Genomic DNA, 14,377 nt, shown 5'->3' with positions numbered 1-14,377 from the left:
AATATCAGTATCACCTTCCCTGCAAAAAGCCCTTCTGGGAAATTGTGTGATTGTATGCATGCATGCATAAGGAAATGGCTCAGTGGCAAGAGGAGTGTGTAAGTGCGTGTGTATGAGTGTGTGTGTGAGAGAGAAAGAGAGAAGAGATCTGGCTACTTGCACTTATCCCAGCCACCCAAAGGCAGGGGTCTCTTCTGCCATTCTGCCTGTGAAGATGGTCCTGCAGAGTACATGGAAAAGGGAAACCTGGTGGTGGTCCACACCCCCAGCCTCCCCCTTCCAGAAAGCAATGTAAAAAACAAAAACAAAAAACCTCTAGCCATAAAAACTGGATCATCTCGGGTATAAAAAGGAAATGACAATCAAGGATAATTTTGAAGTCTTGCCATCCCCCACAGCACCACTAGGGTACCATTTTGCTTTTCCAATGACAAAAGAGAAGTCTATGAGTCTTTCTTCCCTTCCCTTCCCTTCCCTTCCCTTCCCTTCCCTTCCCTTCCCTTCCCTTCCCTTCCCTTCCCTTCCCTTCCCCTCCACTCCCTCCAGTAAGATCAGCTTTATTAGCTCCTGCTATTCACCCCTACAAAACTGTGTCCCCCACTTCACCTCCAGCTTCAGATTCCCTGGGGCACATGGAGAGGAATCCCAGGAGAAGAGGGTTCGGTACTGGGGGACAAGTCACCCTCACCGGCCCCCAAGGAAGGCCAATTGCAAGAAGAGAGTGAGCAGGAGGGTTGCTGTTGGAAAAGGCCCAGCCCCACTGCTCAGCCTTCCCCCACTTTGGTTCTGCCGGGAGGAGGAACCCTTCCCAGGTCGCTCCCTTCGAGGGACTCGAGAGTCGGGGGAAGGCCGTGAGCTCCCAGAGACCCCTCCGGCCCCCACGCCTCCTGACCCTGGGGAGGCTGGCCGGTCTTCGTTATATCCAGCACCCGAGCCACTGATGCCATCCTCATCTGGAACAGAAAGCAGGATGAGAAACGTTGATTATGGGGGTCAGGGAGTTCCCAAAGGTTTTCCTGCACTGTCTGTCTGTCGGTCACCTGAAGCAACTGGCCAGCAAGGCCGAGGACAAAGGCCAGACAAATATTCCTTGACAGAGTTGACACAAATGAGCCTGCCTTCCCCAGCAAAAGAGTCACCTCGAGCAGGCGGGTGGACCACCCTCTAGGCCACATCCATGGATGGCAGCCTCTAGAGGCCCTGTGCCTCTGCCCTCGCAGGCACGCCCCGAAGCTCCTCCCTCACGCACCCACTGCAGACCAGCAGGACTGAGGCTCCCCATTTCTTACCATCCCGCCCACTCACTCTCCCTGCCTCTGAGGCTGCAAAGCCACTCAGGACGGTGCAGTGGAGCCTCTTTCCTGGGCAGAAATGGGGAACTTGCCACTCACGCCGTCATCACCTTGCAGTCAAATCACCGCAACACATTCCGCACGGAAAGTGCAGCAGGGCCAGAAAGTATGCCATTTCAGCGGGTTCTGGCTCCCAGTGGGTTTCCAGGTCCAGTTCGAGGCACTGATCTTACCCCACAAAGCCCTCCCTGGCGTGGCTTCCGCGCAGGGAATTTGCCTGTCCCAGAGGGCGTGCTCCATGCCGCTGCCCCCTGCCGTTTTGGGAGGATCCAGAAGAAGCCCCCTCAGAACCCTCCCGAGATCTCAGGAGCTCCTGCCCTGCCGTGATAAGCAAGGCGGCTACACTACTGGATGCAGAGTGCCAGCAGGCGGGTGACTGCCTGCTTATGTGCCATCGCTGAAAGGCACATAATGTGCCATTGGTTTTATTTGTTATTTCAGTCCTGTATCATAGTGATTGTATTGCTTGGGTTTTTTTGCCGCTATGGACGCAACCTGCTGAGAGTTCTTTGGAGGCTGGCAGTAAGTAAAAAATGTAGTAAATAAAGGCGTATGACTGCAGACTGGCAGGATGGTGCTAGTGAAGGGTTTAGCACGGGAGAAGAAGCCGCAACCTCACCGGCATCCTGGAAGTCAAGGTCTTGCCCACTGCATGCCCCCACCAGGCGAGAGGTCACCCTGCGCAGAGCCAGGACACATTGCCGGGTTAGAAGATCAGGCCGTGAAATGTCGACCTCCACTTCTGGGTTGTTGATTTGATTCACCAGCCCATCACCTGTCACATCTGGGAGATACCTGGATGGTTGATTGCAAGAACACAGTGGTCAAAAGGGGATAGTCACCTCCAGCTTCAGATTTCCTGGGGAAAGACCAGCCATTCAGCAGAGCATGGACTCTGTGCGCACCCCCAGAGGCGCACTGTCCTCTTGCCCAAGAGTACTGAACAGCTGCGCTCACATTTCCCTCAAGCTTCTTTTCTCAGCTGCAATCTCTCTCTCTCTCTCACACACACACACACACGCACACAAGCCAGTCTGACTTTTAAGAAAAGAACTGCCATACAGGAAGGGGCAGTGGACAAAGGTGCTTTCCTGCTCTGGGCGTACTTCAAATCCAGACCCTCTCTCTCTCAACACTGTGTACTTCTGGCCAAGTCAAATGTCTTTGGGACTCCCACCTGCCCCGTGCCTGACCATTCCAGCAGCTGTCCTCGTTGGCAATGTCAGCTGTTGCCTTCTCACTGCTGCAGAGAGTATGAGGCAGCAGGATCCAGAAGCGCCTCATGAGACGTAGCTTTTCTTTCATATCCAGCACCTGCGGGGGAAATAGGGTGGTTGTGTGGTAAGAAAACTTTCCTCTCAGATCTCCTGCTGAGAACATCTTCCCTTCCAAGATGGTCATCCACCTGCCCTTCCCTCACCCTTCCAGGGAGAGAAACTACTGATACTGGGTCGCAATAGTGAAATATAATTAGCAGACAGAAGAATGGGTGGGTTATACTTCATTTCCATCTTCTACACATTACAGTGCCATGCGGATCTTCCAGCAATACCACTGGGCTTTGGGAGAGAAATGGAGTTAAAGGAGCACCACATCCTGCCAAAGGTCTTCCATCACGGGAAGGGTCCCTTCTGGCCTTTGCCTTGCCACTGTCACCAATTTATTTCCCCTGGCATAGCTTTCTTACCAGTCAGAGCACTCAAACACATCCAAAGATCTGCCAGGGACAGGCAGGCCAAGAGGACAGGAGGAAGGACAGGTATCTCCATTTTTCCATCTCCCTCTTGACATTTATTTAGGGTTTTTTCCCCAGCAGCTGAAACCCAACACTGTCACTAATGGATTGGGATGGGAATTAGCTCATTTTTCTCTCAGTGTTGAGGGGGTATTCCTGAGGATTTGGTAAACTTTTTCAAGACTCAACACTTCAGCTTTAAGCAGGAGCTTTAAGCAGTTTTACGCAGTATACCAGCTGGCCAAGATGGAGACCACTCAGATGCATTAGAAGCAGGCCTGGCATGACAGGAAGCCCTTCTGGTGAGGGCTAACCACAGAAGGTGCAGCTGGCTGAAGACGTCTGACCCAAGAGTGGTGGCACAAAGTGACCCATCCAGAGGTGAAGAAAGGAGAAGCAAGGCCAGAGGTGGGCATAGGAACATGCCAGTGAGGGCAAAAGCCGGTGGAAGGACACAACGTGGCCCATGGGCCCAAAGCTTCACTCTGCCAGACCCCAGAAGAGGCTACAGCAGTCAGAGGAAGAGAGAAGGAGGCTGCTGGACAGGCCATAGACATACCCAGAACAGTGTGCAGAGGCACACCCAGCATCCAAAAGGGACTCAGAATGAGGACATCCACACATGCGCATATATGGTAACGTCACAATGCAAACCCTCCCTTACCTACTTGTGTCCTGGCACCTGACACAAGTATGTAAATGTGGGACTTGCCTCATGATGTCATGCCATATAGTTTGTCACTTGTGCCCCTCTTACCCCTTGCGCATGAGTGCTTAATTCATAGCTTAATTTTGAGAAAGACGAAGCCTGGGTACAAATATGCTTGAAAAATGGTTCCAATCCTGCTTGGTGCAAGTCAGTGTTTCACTGTGAAACATCTTAGTAAAGGGATTGCTGACATCAGAGACATTTCCTCTTGCATGATTGAAACTCGGGGAAGAAAGGAAAAGCTTATTTTATTTTTAGCTGAGTAATTAAAGCTCTTACAACATCCTTAAAGAGAAGGGGGTTGTCTGTCTGTACCTCAAATACGGGCGCCCTGCACAGGGTTATTCGCAACTTTGCCCGTGAGTCATCCCATCTGTAAAAGAACTCATGAGAGCTGCTTTGCCCTCCAAAAGAGCCACGGAAAAGGGCACCACCATTATTTATGCCTTGTCTCTGAAGTCTGTCTGCAGTCTGTCTGCTCCTGAATGGCCACCTACCAGCCGGTCCAGGTTGGTCCCCCCTGCAGTGGTTGGCTTCTCCTCTGGCACGTAGGTTTGAAAGTGGCGCTTGGTTTCTTCTCGGGGGGCACGTCGGTAACGGGCGGGAGTTGGGCGGGGGTTGCCACAGCTCTGGAACACCTGAGGGCAGAGCATGGAAGATGCGTGGAGTGGTCTAGTTGAAGTTAATGCAGCATTTAAAACAAACTAATATTCTGCTTCAGAGAAGTGTGCCAGTACCCAGTCAGCACTGGCACTTGGTCTCATGGAAGGAGGGCAAAGGCAAAGGTAGGCAGCCATACCAGGCCTTCTGTGAGCCCCCTCCCAGGTGGAGATTGTGGGAGGAGACTAACCATAGTTAGTCTATGGTGGCCAAAAACCAAAGAGAGTCTGGGAGCACCTCTGAGATCAGCAAATTTATTATAAGGCATAAGCCTCTGATTTTTGGCTCCCACATGAGATTTCATGGCTGGCATTCTCATCCTCTGGGGCTCCTTGTTCATTCACAGAGCATCTATGGATGACCGGACTCTTCCAAGCATTTACTTACATATTACAGGCAGGAATTCTGTTTTCGAAAAGAGATGCCGAACTTGGAAAACAGAATTTGGAGTTTCTCTCAGTATCCATACATACCTTAGCTGATGTCTGCATATTGCGTTCCTGTAGGTACATTATGGCCTCCGAAATTTTCAGTGCAATGGAATCAACTGCCAACTCAAAATTGAAGGGTCCTGTGAGCCGTTCTGCCAGTTGAGTCAGCGCATCTTGAAAGGAAAAAAAGGAAGGAAAAGATCTCCATTCACCCTCAGTAGGCATGTACTGGGGAAGCCACAGCTTTAAGGGTATCACATACTGCCCCACACACCTGCCATCAAGGTTCTCCTAGCGATACGCTGCCTCCTGCAATGACTTTTCATGGACCCCAGAGGGAACAAGCAGAAAGTCAACACCAGTCCCAGGCCCATCACATCTTACTTTGTGAAACTCTGTTTCATGGAGAGTTGTCTTTTAGGAGACGCTCATCTGCCCCCACCTCAAACTTCAGTCCTGCCAGTCTGGCCTCTCTGCCCTGCAAGCTCACCAAGAAAGCGCTCCCATTCGGGGTCCACCTCTGTGATGCTCGCCAAGCAGCCCTTCATGACATTGAGGCAAAACCCATGGCAAGGCTTGAGGGCTGGAATCCCACGACACAGCGGGCAGTAGGAGAGGCGCATGTGGGCCCGTCGACACTCTCCAGTGGGAGACAGCTGCATAGTGGGGGAGGAGAGGAGAGCCAGAATCAGCCTTCTGGGGCCTTAGGGCCTGCCCAGGCTCCACTGCATAAAGGGAGAAGGGAAGAAGAGTCAGGCAGGGAGACGGGGTCTGGGCCCAAGGGCTTCTCCCACTGCACTAGAGAGCCAAAACAGCCGATCTGGGCTCATGAGCTCATCTCATTCTATAACGCTCTAGGGCCCAGAGCCAAATACGATATTGCTAGAGAGGGGAGGGGAGAAGTGTTGCAGGCTATAGGGTCTGGATGACTCCTATGGAATTGCAACTAACATGGCCACAAATTAACCCCAGTAGGAGCCATATACTAAAAAAGAAGGTGAAAAATAAGACAGGAAGGGCTGGGAGAGCACCTCCAACTCTAAGGGAGGAGGGGAATCTCATCCAAGAGGTTGGTGCATTGCAGAAATGACCTGCTTGCAAACAAGGGAGCCTCGAGAAAGAAGAGCATTTGGAGAAGCACACAGAGTTGGCTGCGCATCAGCTGCCAGGGTTCCTTCTCTCCTAAGTCTCCAGATGCTCTCTGGCAGTGGCCCCACCTCCTGCCACACCTGAAGGTTGGTTCACACCTGCAAAGGCACTCACCTTAACCGCCTGGGCAACAACATCTCGCCCAGTGGCCAGGCCCTGAACGAAGACCCGAGCGGCAAGGAAGGCCCGAGACACCTGGGAAGGAACAGAAACCGACACCAGCAGTCAGTGAAGCCTTGCCTACCCACAAGATGCAGACCCACGGGTGGAGTAAGGGGGCCGGATCTAGCAGGGAGCCTTCTGTTGAAGATATGAGGTTGCAGGAGGGGCTTTCTACAGTGGTGCTTAAAGTCTGTGAACCCTTTTGAATTTTCAATATTTCTGACCTAAAACGTGATCCGTGTTCCACACAAGTCCTAAAACTAGATAAAGAGAATCCAATTAAGCAAATGAGTCAAATAGTAATTTTTTTACTCATTTATTTAATTGGGATCACGTTTTAGGTCATATTTATGCAGAAATATTGAAAATTAAAAAGAGTTCATAGACTTTTAGGCACCGTTGCAGCTGCACCCTAACTTGACTGTATCAGAGAGTCGACAGTTTATTGCATGCATGTGCCCCAGGAGACCCCAGGGTGGGCAGGACCAAACATTTGGTTTTGGGTTTTTGTTATTTTGGGGAGGTTGGGGTTTGTTTGTTTTTTGCCTCTTTTGGTGTTGGGGGAGTATACAGGGCAAAATGGGTGCAGACATTTAAAGGACCCATTTGATCTCTTAAACCCCCTCCAAAATGGCTCTTGCCCTGGCCACTGTGAGGGTCAGTAACTGCAAATGCCAAAGAGCTGTGCATTTTCCCCTCTGGTACAAAGAGAGGACCAAGAGAGGAGATTTAGACTTCAGGCACGGCCCTGGGGCAAATGGCCGTCTCCCCTCCCAGGGTCCGATCAGATAGTTGCTGCTAGAAAGCTCCAAGCTGGGTCAGCACATGGGTAGAAGACTAGCCCAGGGACCAAAAAGGAAAGACGTTGGGGGGGAGGGAGTGATGGAATCAAGCGGTCCTGAAGATCCTTACAAAGGGATGTCTTGCTGGAAGGTGATCGTTGCAAAAGGAACTAGGGACGCCTGGTTGGGTGAGAGGGCCAGTCCTGGGACAGGCACAGCTGTGGCAGAGGCTGGCTAGTCCAGAGGGGAGGAGGCTGCTCACGTCTCCTCCAACAATTCCCAGTGCTAGACATTCCAGAACCTGAAGGGATGCCTTCAGACGGTTTAACTTACGGGCTGGGACATCACGTGATCAAAAGATGGGAATTTTGATGGCTCAATGGTACCACGGTAAAGAGAGAAAGGGGTGTAGCAACTCCTTCCCCTTTTAGCTCTGGCCCCACTTCCTCTGGCTGATGCCCTCTTCATCAGGGCACTGTGGTGTCGTATTAACTGTGAGTGTGAGAGGGCTGCATCTCATCTTGGCACCCCTCCCACCCTTATCAATGGCACTGCTTCAAGCCAAGCAGACAGGGAGCTTCTGAGGCATGAAGGGCTGTCCTGGCAGGAGCAGGGCTCACCTGCACCCGGAGCTGGCGGGGGCTGTCTCCAAAGGCATGGAGGCTTTCCACCTGGCGCCCCACGCACTCCAGGTACCCTTCTGGGAAGCTATACTGGGGGTTAAGCAGAGGCAGCATTCGCTCCAAAAGCTGAGACCAGAAGTCACTCAGGGCCTCATCTAGGCCTGGCCGAGCCCCCTTAAGGTGATGTTGCAACTCCACAAATAATCCCTGGAAGAGGCGGGCATGTTGCGCATAAAGGCGCCCATAGGAACGGGCAAACATGGCCTGGAGGGACCGCTCAGCTCCAGCAAGAAGCTCCTGGAAAAAGTCTGGAAGTGGGAGAACAAACACCAAGGACAGCGAGATTAAGCGGAGCCCTAGAAAACCCGAAAGGCGATACAGCAAGGAGAGTTCTGGGCAACTGCCTTCTCTTGCCCCACGCTCCCGGGAAGGGCTGCCAAACAAGCAAAGCCAGCAGCTGGGGCTGCCAACTGAAATGCTGGGGTGGGGTGGGGTGGGGTGGGGGTCTCCCTACAAGGGAACGACCCCTGCTGCTTCTCCAGGTGGAATCACAGCCTGTATTCGCGGAGAAGGGAGCGATGGGGGCGGGGTGGGGAAGTGAGAGAGAAAAGGAAAGAGAACAGCCAGCTGGCAAAAGAGGGCCAAGGGAGGGGGCCTTCCCCTCGCTCACCCTGAAAGCGGCGCTGGCGAGAGCCGAGGGTGCTGATCAAGAAGGCTCCTGTCTCCCCCAGCAGAGCCTGGAGGTCCGCCTGCCCTTGCTCGCTGAGGCGCTCCTCCGTCTCGCTGGCGCAGCAGGTGTAGTCCTGGGGGCAGATGCGAAGGTGCTCTCCTAGAGGAATTAAAGGGGAGGCGCCACGCGGATCTGTCACCCCTCGGGGGTGGATTAGCCCCTCGAATGAATCCAACCGGGGTTAGCGCAATGGGCCACCTTGTCCACCCACCCACCCACCCCCGTCTCTGCACTGGGCAACGACTTTCCCCTCTTCCCTGCCCTGGGAAGGGTCGAGCCGGGGGCGTCGGCTCATTCACTTCCTCTTCCCGGGACGCTTCGAAGTTTGAGGCGACGGTCGCGGAAAGGCAACCGGCCCAGGGGAGGACAGGGCCAGCCCTTCTGGGAGTTTCTTCCCACGCGCACGCACATGCTCCAGGCCACCCGAGCCGTATCTTAGCCCAGTGCAGAGGGATGGGAACGGCGGGGTTAAAAAGGAATCCCGGGAGGCTTGCAAAGAGGACCCGCCATTCCGGGAGCGGGACAGGCTGGGTCTCCGAGCGCTCAAATCACCGCTCCCCCCTCCCCCTGCCCCCGGGATATCTGTCGGGCGCCCAGGAAACTTTGTCGCGGCGCGCTCCGAGAGCTCCTCCGGCGGAACGTCCTTACCCGAGATAAGGGTGGGCGGGACCGAACCGAGCGCGAAACCGCGGCTCGCCAGCGCCTGCCGGGTCTCGGCGCAGCTCCGAGCCCCACGAGCCTCTCCGACAGCAGCGGAACAAAGAAGCGCGCTCAGAGCCAGCAGGAGCAGCAGCATCCCCATCCCGCGAGGTGAAAGGCGCAAAGACCGGGGAGAGAGAAGCCCTTGCAAGCGCCGTAGAGCTCGCAGCGCTACGCCACGATCCGTCCCTGAGAAGGATCAAGATCCGCTAGAAACGGGTGACTTTCCCCGCGCTGAGCGGAGCGAAGGCGAGACAATAGAAGAAGCCGGTCCGCGGTGAGGCCTGCCGGGCCCTAGTGCCGCCTCTCCCATCCTCGCCAGGCAGCAGACAATGGAGCCGGAGTGGGGAGGGGTCCTAGCGTCCTCTGTTTCTCTGCTCCTTGCCCGTTCCTCTGGCTAAGCGTAAGAGGCTCGCTGCCCCTCCTCCAGCTTTGCTCGGGCAGAGGGGCTGTACAGGACCTAGGAGCAAAGAAGTCCCACCGAGGGGCCGGGGGAAGTGGCCTGCCTATCCCCATCCTCCAGCCCCTTGTTTTGCTGGTGAGTGATAGACACCCTTCAGAACCAGTTAAGAGCAGACAAAGGCCTTTCCAGTTGATTCCCGCCACCCAGTCACTTTCATTTTAATTTTAAGAGGGAAGGGAGCCCAAGCATCAGGGCTTCTGCCTCCTGGGAGACTTTTCTCCCAACTTCAGCTCTTGGGAAGCACTTGGTTCTTATTCAGAAGCACTTTCTCTCTCCATGTCTGCTGAGGTGCTCCATCACCCTTGCTAAGAAAGGGCTGCCTAGAAGGGGGCCCCGTGCCTTCTGGATCCAGAATGCCCTTGGACCGGCTCTGCCAACATCGTGTAAACGGTAGGCACAGCATGGAGGTGTCCAGATGGGTTGCCCTGAAACTGCCCTTGTGCCTGATAATGGACCCAGAGGTGTGGGGCTGATGGGAACTGTCATTGCTTTACCACTCTGGTCCACCCTTCTGTTCCTGCCATCACAGCTAGATGGGCAGGGCAGGGTGCTTGTCCAGGAGGGCTCCATTGCAATCCATGGCTGTCCTCAGCCCCGGGCAGGCTGGGAGGACACCTAAATGCATCTGATATGAGGGAAAATTAGTCTGCTAGGGGACATAAATGGATGGGTAGGAATGAGATAAGAAAGTGCAGCCCTGATGGCCATTTGGAGACCGAAGAAGGAAGGAGAATGAGGACTGCTTGGTGAGGCTCTGCTTATGGAAAAGGTCTCTTTGTTCCAAATACATGGCTTGAGCAAGTCTGTTCATGCACACATATACAAAAGGAATGAACTGGAAAGCACGATGGGAGAATTAGTGAGCGATACAAGAGTGAGGAGAAGTTCTGAATTTGGGACAGAGCATTTCTTGGTGATGTCAAGAGCAGGTCATAGAAGAAGAGAAAGTAGAATGTGCAGGAATGAAAAATATGTGATGGCTTAATCTTTCACAAGAATGAGCTGAAAATGGACATAAGGAAAAAGAATGTGGATGCTGCTCAGAACAGAGTGAAGAGAATTGTGTGACAGAGTGTCACAGAAGTTTGTAGAGCTACGTTAATGGGAAGTATGAAAAAGGATGTTTGGGGGAATTATGAAATAAAATGGGATGAGGGAAAATGCATATAACAATGATTGCTGCAGAAAAGGAGAAAGTTATTGTATAATGTGTTTAGAAAGAGAAAGTTGCAAAGAATGCAGTCAGAGCAGGGAATGGTTTAAGATTAAAAGAGGCAGAGAAAATGCGGAACAGTTTTGACGGAAACAAAAACTTGTTTTAAAAATGAAAGTGATGAATAGTTTGGGGGTAAAGCCAAGAGAAGGAATGCTGAAAGAAGTGTTTTCCAAATTTGTATGGGAATGAGAGTGATATGTCAAAGAGTGGAATCGAAATGAAGGCTAAAAGTCTTAGTATTGATGAAAAAAATGGATCAGCATGCTGAAAAATGGGTAAGGCTGGAGAAGTAGATAAGGTAACTGGAGAAATGTTAAAACACGGATGTGGTTTGCTTACAGAGTGGTCATGTTGCTTGTTCAATAGGTGTGTGAAAGGTGTATCTGTGCCTAAAGATTGGAAGAATGCTATTTTTGTTCCCCTGTGCAGCGTGAATGCAAAAACTACAGGGGCTGACAATTAGTTTGCATGGCATGAGTTTGCACAGGAGGTGAGAATGGGTAAGATTTGGGAAATGTGGTCCAGCTTTGTAAGGGCAGAGGGCATGCAAGCCAGATTTTTGCTCATCAGTCAGTCACTGGGGAACTTGGGACTGTGAGAAAGTTTATTCTGCATTTCTTGATATAGAGATGTGTGATGTATAATAAAGTAAACATGGTTTGGATTATGGAATGTTTTCATGCATGTTAAGGTTGATTGCTGAACGCAAGAGGAGTGGTCTACGATGGAAGTGGAGCCTCGGTGAAAAGAACGGAATGCTTAGCAAACGGTTCAACGCTGAGCAGAGAATAAGACCAGGACACTGATGTCCCCTTGGTTGTTTAGCGTACCTATGGATAAACGTATAGGAATGCTTGCGGTGACCTAAGAGGTATATTGGTTGGGATGCAGAATCGGTGAATGTCAGGGTCAGAAGCCTAGCACAGGAATCCTGTACTGTAGCATCCTTGATAGACAGCCGTCGAGTCCCTGATTCAACACCTCCAGGGAAGAAGACTCGGCCAGCCCCCAAGGCACTTGGTCCCCCTGTTATGTAACCAGGAACATTTTCCTGATGCGCCACCACCATAAACTTTCTTGTAATTTAAGCCCATTATTCCTTGCCCTGCTTTCTGCCACTCAGGCTGGCTCCTGCCAAACCATGCAAACCTAAACTGAATGTAGACCTAAAAGTGAATGTACAAAAGAGCAAGGGAGTTGTGTTTGACAGGAAAAATGGAATGAATAATTGCATATTGGATATAAATGATGAAAAGCTAAAGCAAGTCAATGAATTTTTATAGTAATTTTATTAAAAATTATAATTAAAAAGATAAGAACTAATATAAACAAAAAATATAAAAGAATATAATGAACGTGCAGAAAAGAAGGGAAAAATAGAAAATAAAATAAGAATAAGAATATAGTAAAGAAAAAAATAAATATATGAAGAAGTTACTTCCCGCTTCATAACAACAAGTATAAACAATTTTAGTAATGTATCACCTTCTCTTAAAATACAACAAATGATCTCTTCTTCCCATATTTCATCTCTTATCTATAAAACAAGTCTTTAAAGCCTCATTGTTCAGTTCTGGTCACTGTGAGAGGAAAAATTTAGTAGCCTTCTATGTTTTAATGTTAGTTTTGATTGCATTTAATAAAGCCAAGATAACTGAAATGTGACCTGTATGGCAATAACTAGAAGTAAGAGGAACTTGCAAAATGAAGGAAATTGCAAATTTGTTGATGAGAACAGAAGTGCCAGGGACAGGGCACCAGGACGTGCTGAACTTTGTTCTGGGAATGATCTCAGAATCATAATTGTGGTTTGCGGTTTAAAGGGATAAAAAGGATGGCATCCAAGTAAACGACGCCTCTTGGTCAAGCTGTCTACTGTACCTGACAGCTCGGTCAAGTTGGTCATCGCATTGCAATGTGAATCTAACTACGTACCTTGTATGTTATTGGTTGAACTTTACTTGCTTACTGAACTAACATTTAATAAAGCTTTTAGAACTTTGAAGTGACTTGTTTTATGGTGTGTCTGCCTCCCGTGTTTAACGTGGTTTTTCCCCTGACAGTTTTGGTGCATTGGCCGGGAATCGAACCCGGGCCTCCCGCGTGGCAGGCAAGAATTCTACCACTGAACCACCCTAACCCAAAGTCCATTAGAGGTTATCAGAGATAACAACCTATCTATTTTAATCTTGATCAGATAAACCAACTTTATATTCCTTCCATTTACTTTTAACAATCTTCATCTTTAATCCCTTCAAATGCTGTCATAGAACTTGATTTCTTTTCATTTTTTCTTTGTCCCTTCTCACAAAATCCTTCAAACCTTTAACAAGACTCTTTTGTAACTCCTATAGGAAAGTAATTCAGGTGGGTCTAGTGTCCCACCTTCAAAGTCCCATCCTATTGTGTGTGTGTGTGTGTGTGTGTTTTTAAGAATTCAAAACAACTGCATTTTCCCATGGGAAGGATACTAATTAATTTCAAAATCTTATTTCAAATCCATTTGGACCCTTAGTCCATTTGTAACTTTCCAAAATCAACATTCTAATCACACTTTTGCTGTTTATTCCAAAGGAAAAAAATTGTTTTAAATCCTTAAACCTGTATTTAAAACTTCTTTCACTAAGAATTGAAGGAGACTCACCCAGTGCTCTAAAAGTTGCCATTGCAAAGGTTCCTAATAGCTAAAAGGCAGTTAAGAAGCAATTTCTAAAAGTGATTAAGAAATGAGGCTCAGCAAACCTTATGTCCATATAAGCTGCGTTACGGCTGTGAGCTTGGTTGAAAACCCTCAACTCCTAGCCACTCAGCTCACAAGCTGACCACAAAAGGCTCAGTTCCTGCTGTCTACTCACAAGAAACAGCTGTCCGGAGTACATGTGGACAATCTCACCTTTTTCTGGAAAGACTTCGCTGGCCAGAATTCACCATCTGGCCGTTGATCTCTGCTGCAATGCCATCCCTGCTCCTTCAGGGTTGTCTAGTTTGCCATGAATCCTCACCAGAAGTGCAAGTCAATGAATTTGTGAATGGTGGTAGGATATTTACTAAAAATGGGGAAATGGATGGAGAAATTTTAAGATGTATAAATGCTGGAGGAAAGGTAATAAGTAACAAGATCAATTCTGAGCAATGAATGCTTGTCAAAATAAGCAGAAATGGCTATACAGGTAGTCCTTGCTTAGCGGTAGTAATTGGGACCGGCATCTCCATTACTAAGCGACATGGTCGTAAAGTGTGATGTCACGTAACTGCAGTTGTGGCAGTCCCAGTGGCTGTTGTTAGGTGTGTTAAGGCACCAGGCTGGAAACCAGGAGACAGTGAGTTCTAGTCCCACCTTAGGCACGGAAGGCGGCTGGGTGACTTTGGGCCTGTCACTCTCTCTCAGCCCAACTCACCTCACAGGATAGTTGTAGTGGGGAAAATAGGAGGAGAAAGGAGTATTAGGTATATTCGCCACCTTGAGTTATTTATAAAAATGAGAAAGGCAGGATAAAAAAAAACCTAAAAATAAAAATCCTGTGCACTCACAGCATCCCGCAGACCCATGATCACCATTTGTGACCCCCTGCTAGCTTCCCCATTGGCTTTAGTTGTTGGAAATCGGCAGTGAAGGTTGCAAATGGCGATCATGTGAACACGGGATGCTGCAACCATTGTAATTGT

At 49.9% G+C, this 14,377-nt stretch overlaps 1 protein-coding gene and 1 non-coding gene across 2 annotated transcripts; both read right to left on the bottom strand.

The window, feature by feature from the left end:
- Window positions 1-684: 684 nt before the first annotated feature.
- On the bottom strand, window positions 685-9,135 carry GPC2 (glypican 2). Its single transcript, XM_088141995.1, has 10 exons — window positions 8,982-9,135; window positions 8,274-8,432; window positions 7,601-7,911; window positions 6,151-6,231; window positions 5,378-5,543; window positions 4,930-5,060; window positions 4,294-4,434; window positions 2,530-2,666; window positions 1,972-2,147; window positions 685-953 (listed from the first exon to the last, which is right to left on the bottom strand). The coding sequence occupies exons 1-10, from the start codon at window positions 9,133-9,135 to the stop codon at window positions 685-687; spliced, it is 1,725 nt and encodes a 574-aa protein (XP_087998121.1).
- Window positions 9,136-12,780: 3,645 nt separating this feature from the next.
- Window positions 12,781-12,853, bottom strand: TRNAG-GCC (transfer RNA glycine (anticodon GCC)). Its single transcript has one exon. It is a non-coding gene; the product is annotated as a tRNA-Gly (tRNA).
- Window positions 12,854-14,377: the final 1,524 nt, after the last annotated feature.

Source organism: Python bivittatus, unplaced genomic scaffold (assembly GCF_059951505.1).
Source record: "Python bivittatus isolate LINGU-HERP-01145 unplaced genomic scaffold, Pbiv_v1 ctg000370_np1212, whole genome shotgun sequence".
Lineage (NCBI taxonomy): Eukaryota > Metazoa > Chordata > Lepidosauria > Squamata > Pythonidae > Python > Python bivittatus.
Note: the sequence above shows the minus strand (reverse complement) of the source record. Positions and strands in the feature narration are given on the sequence as shown.

Excerpts from the sequence above, each read along its gene's own strand:
- GPC2 (XM_088141995.1), bottom strand. The coding sequence starts at position 9,135 with ATGGGGATGCTGCTGCTCCTGCTGGCTCTGAGCGCGCTTCTTTGTTCC. Across the intron at positions 6,232-7,600 it reads CCCGCCAGCTCCGGGTGCAG|GTGTCTCGGGCCTTCCTTGC; the intron begins GTGAGCCCTGCT and ends GTTCCTTCCCAG. Across the intron at positions 4,435-4,929 it reads ATATGCAGACATCAGCTAAG|GTGTTCCAGAGCTGTGGCAA; the intron begins GTATGTATGGAT and ends CTCTGCCCTCAG.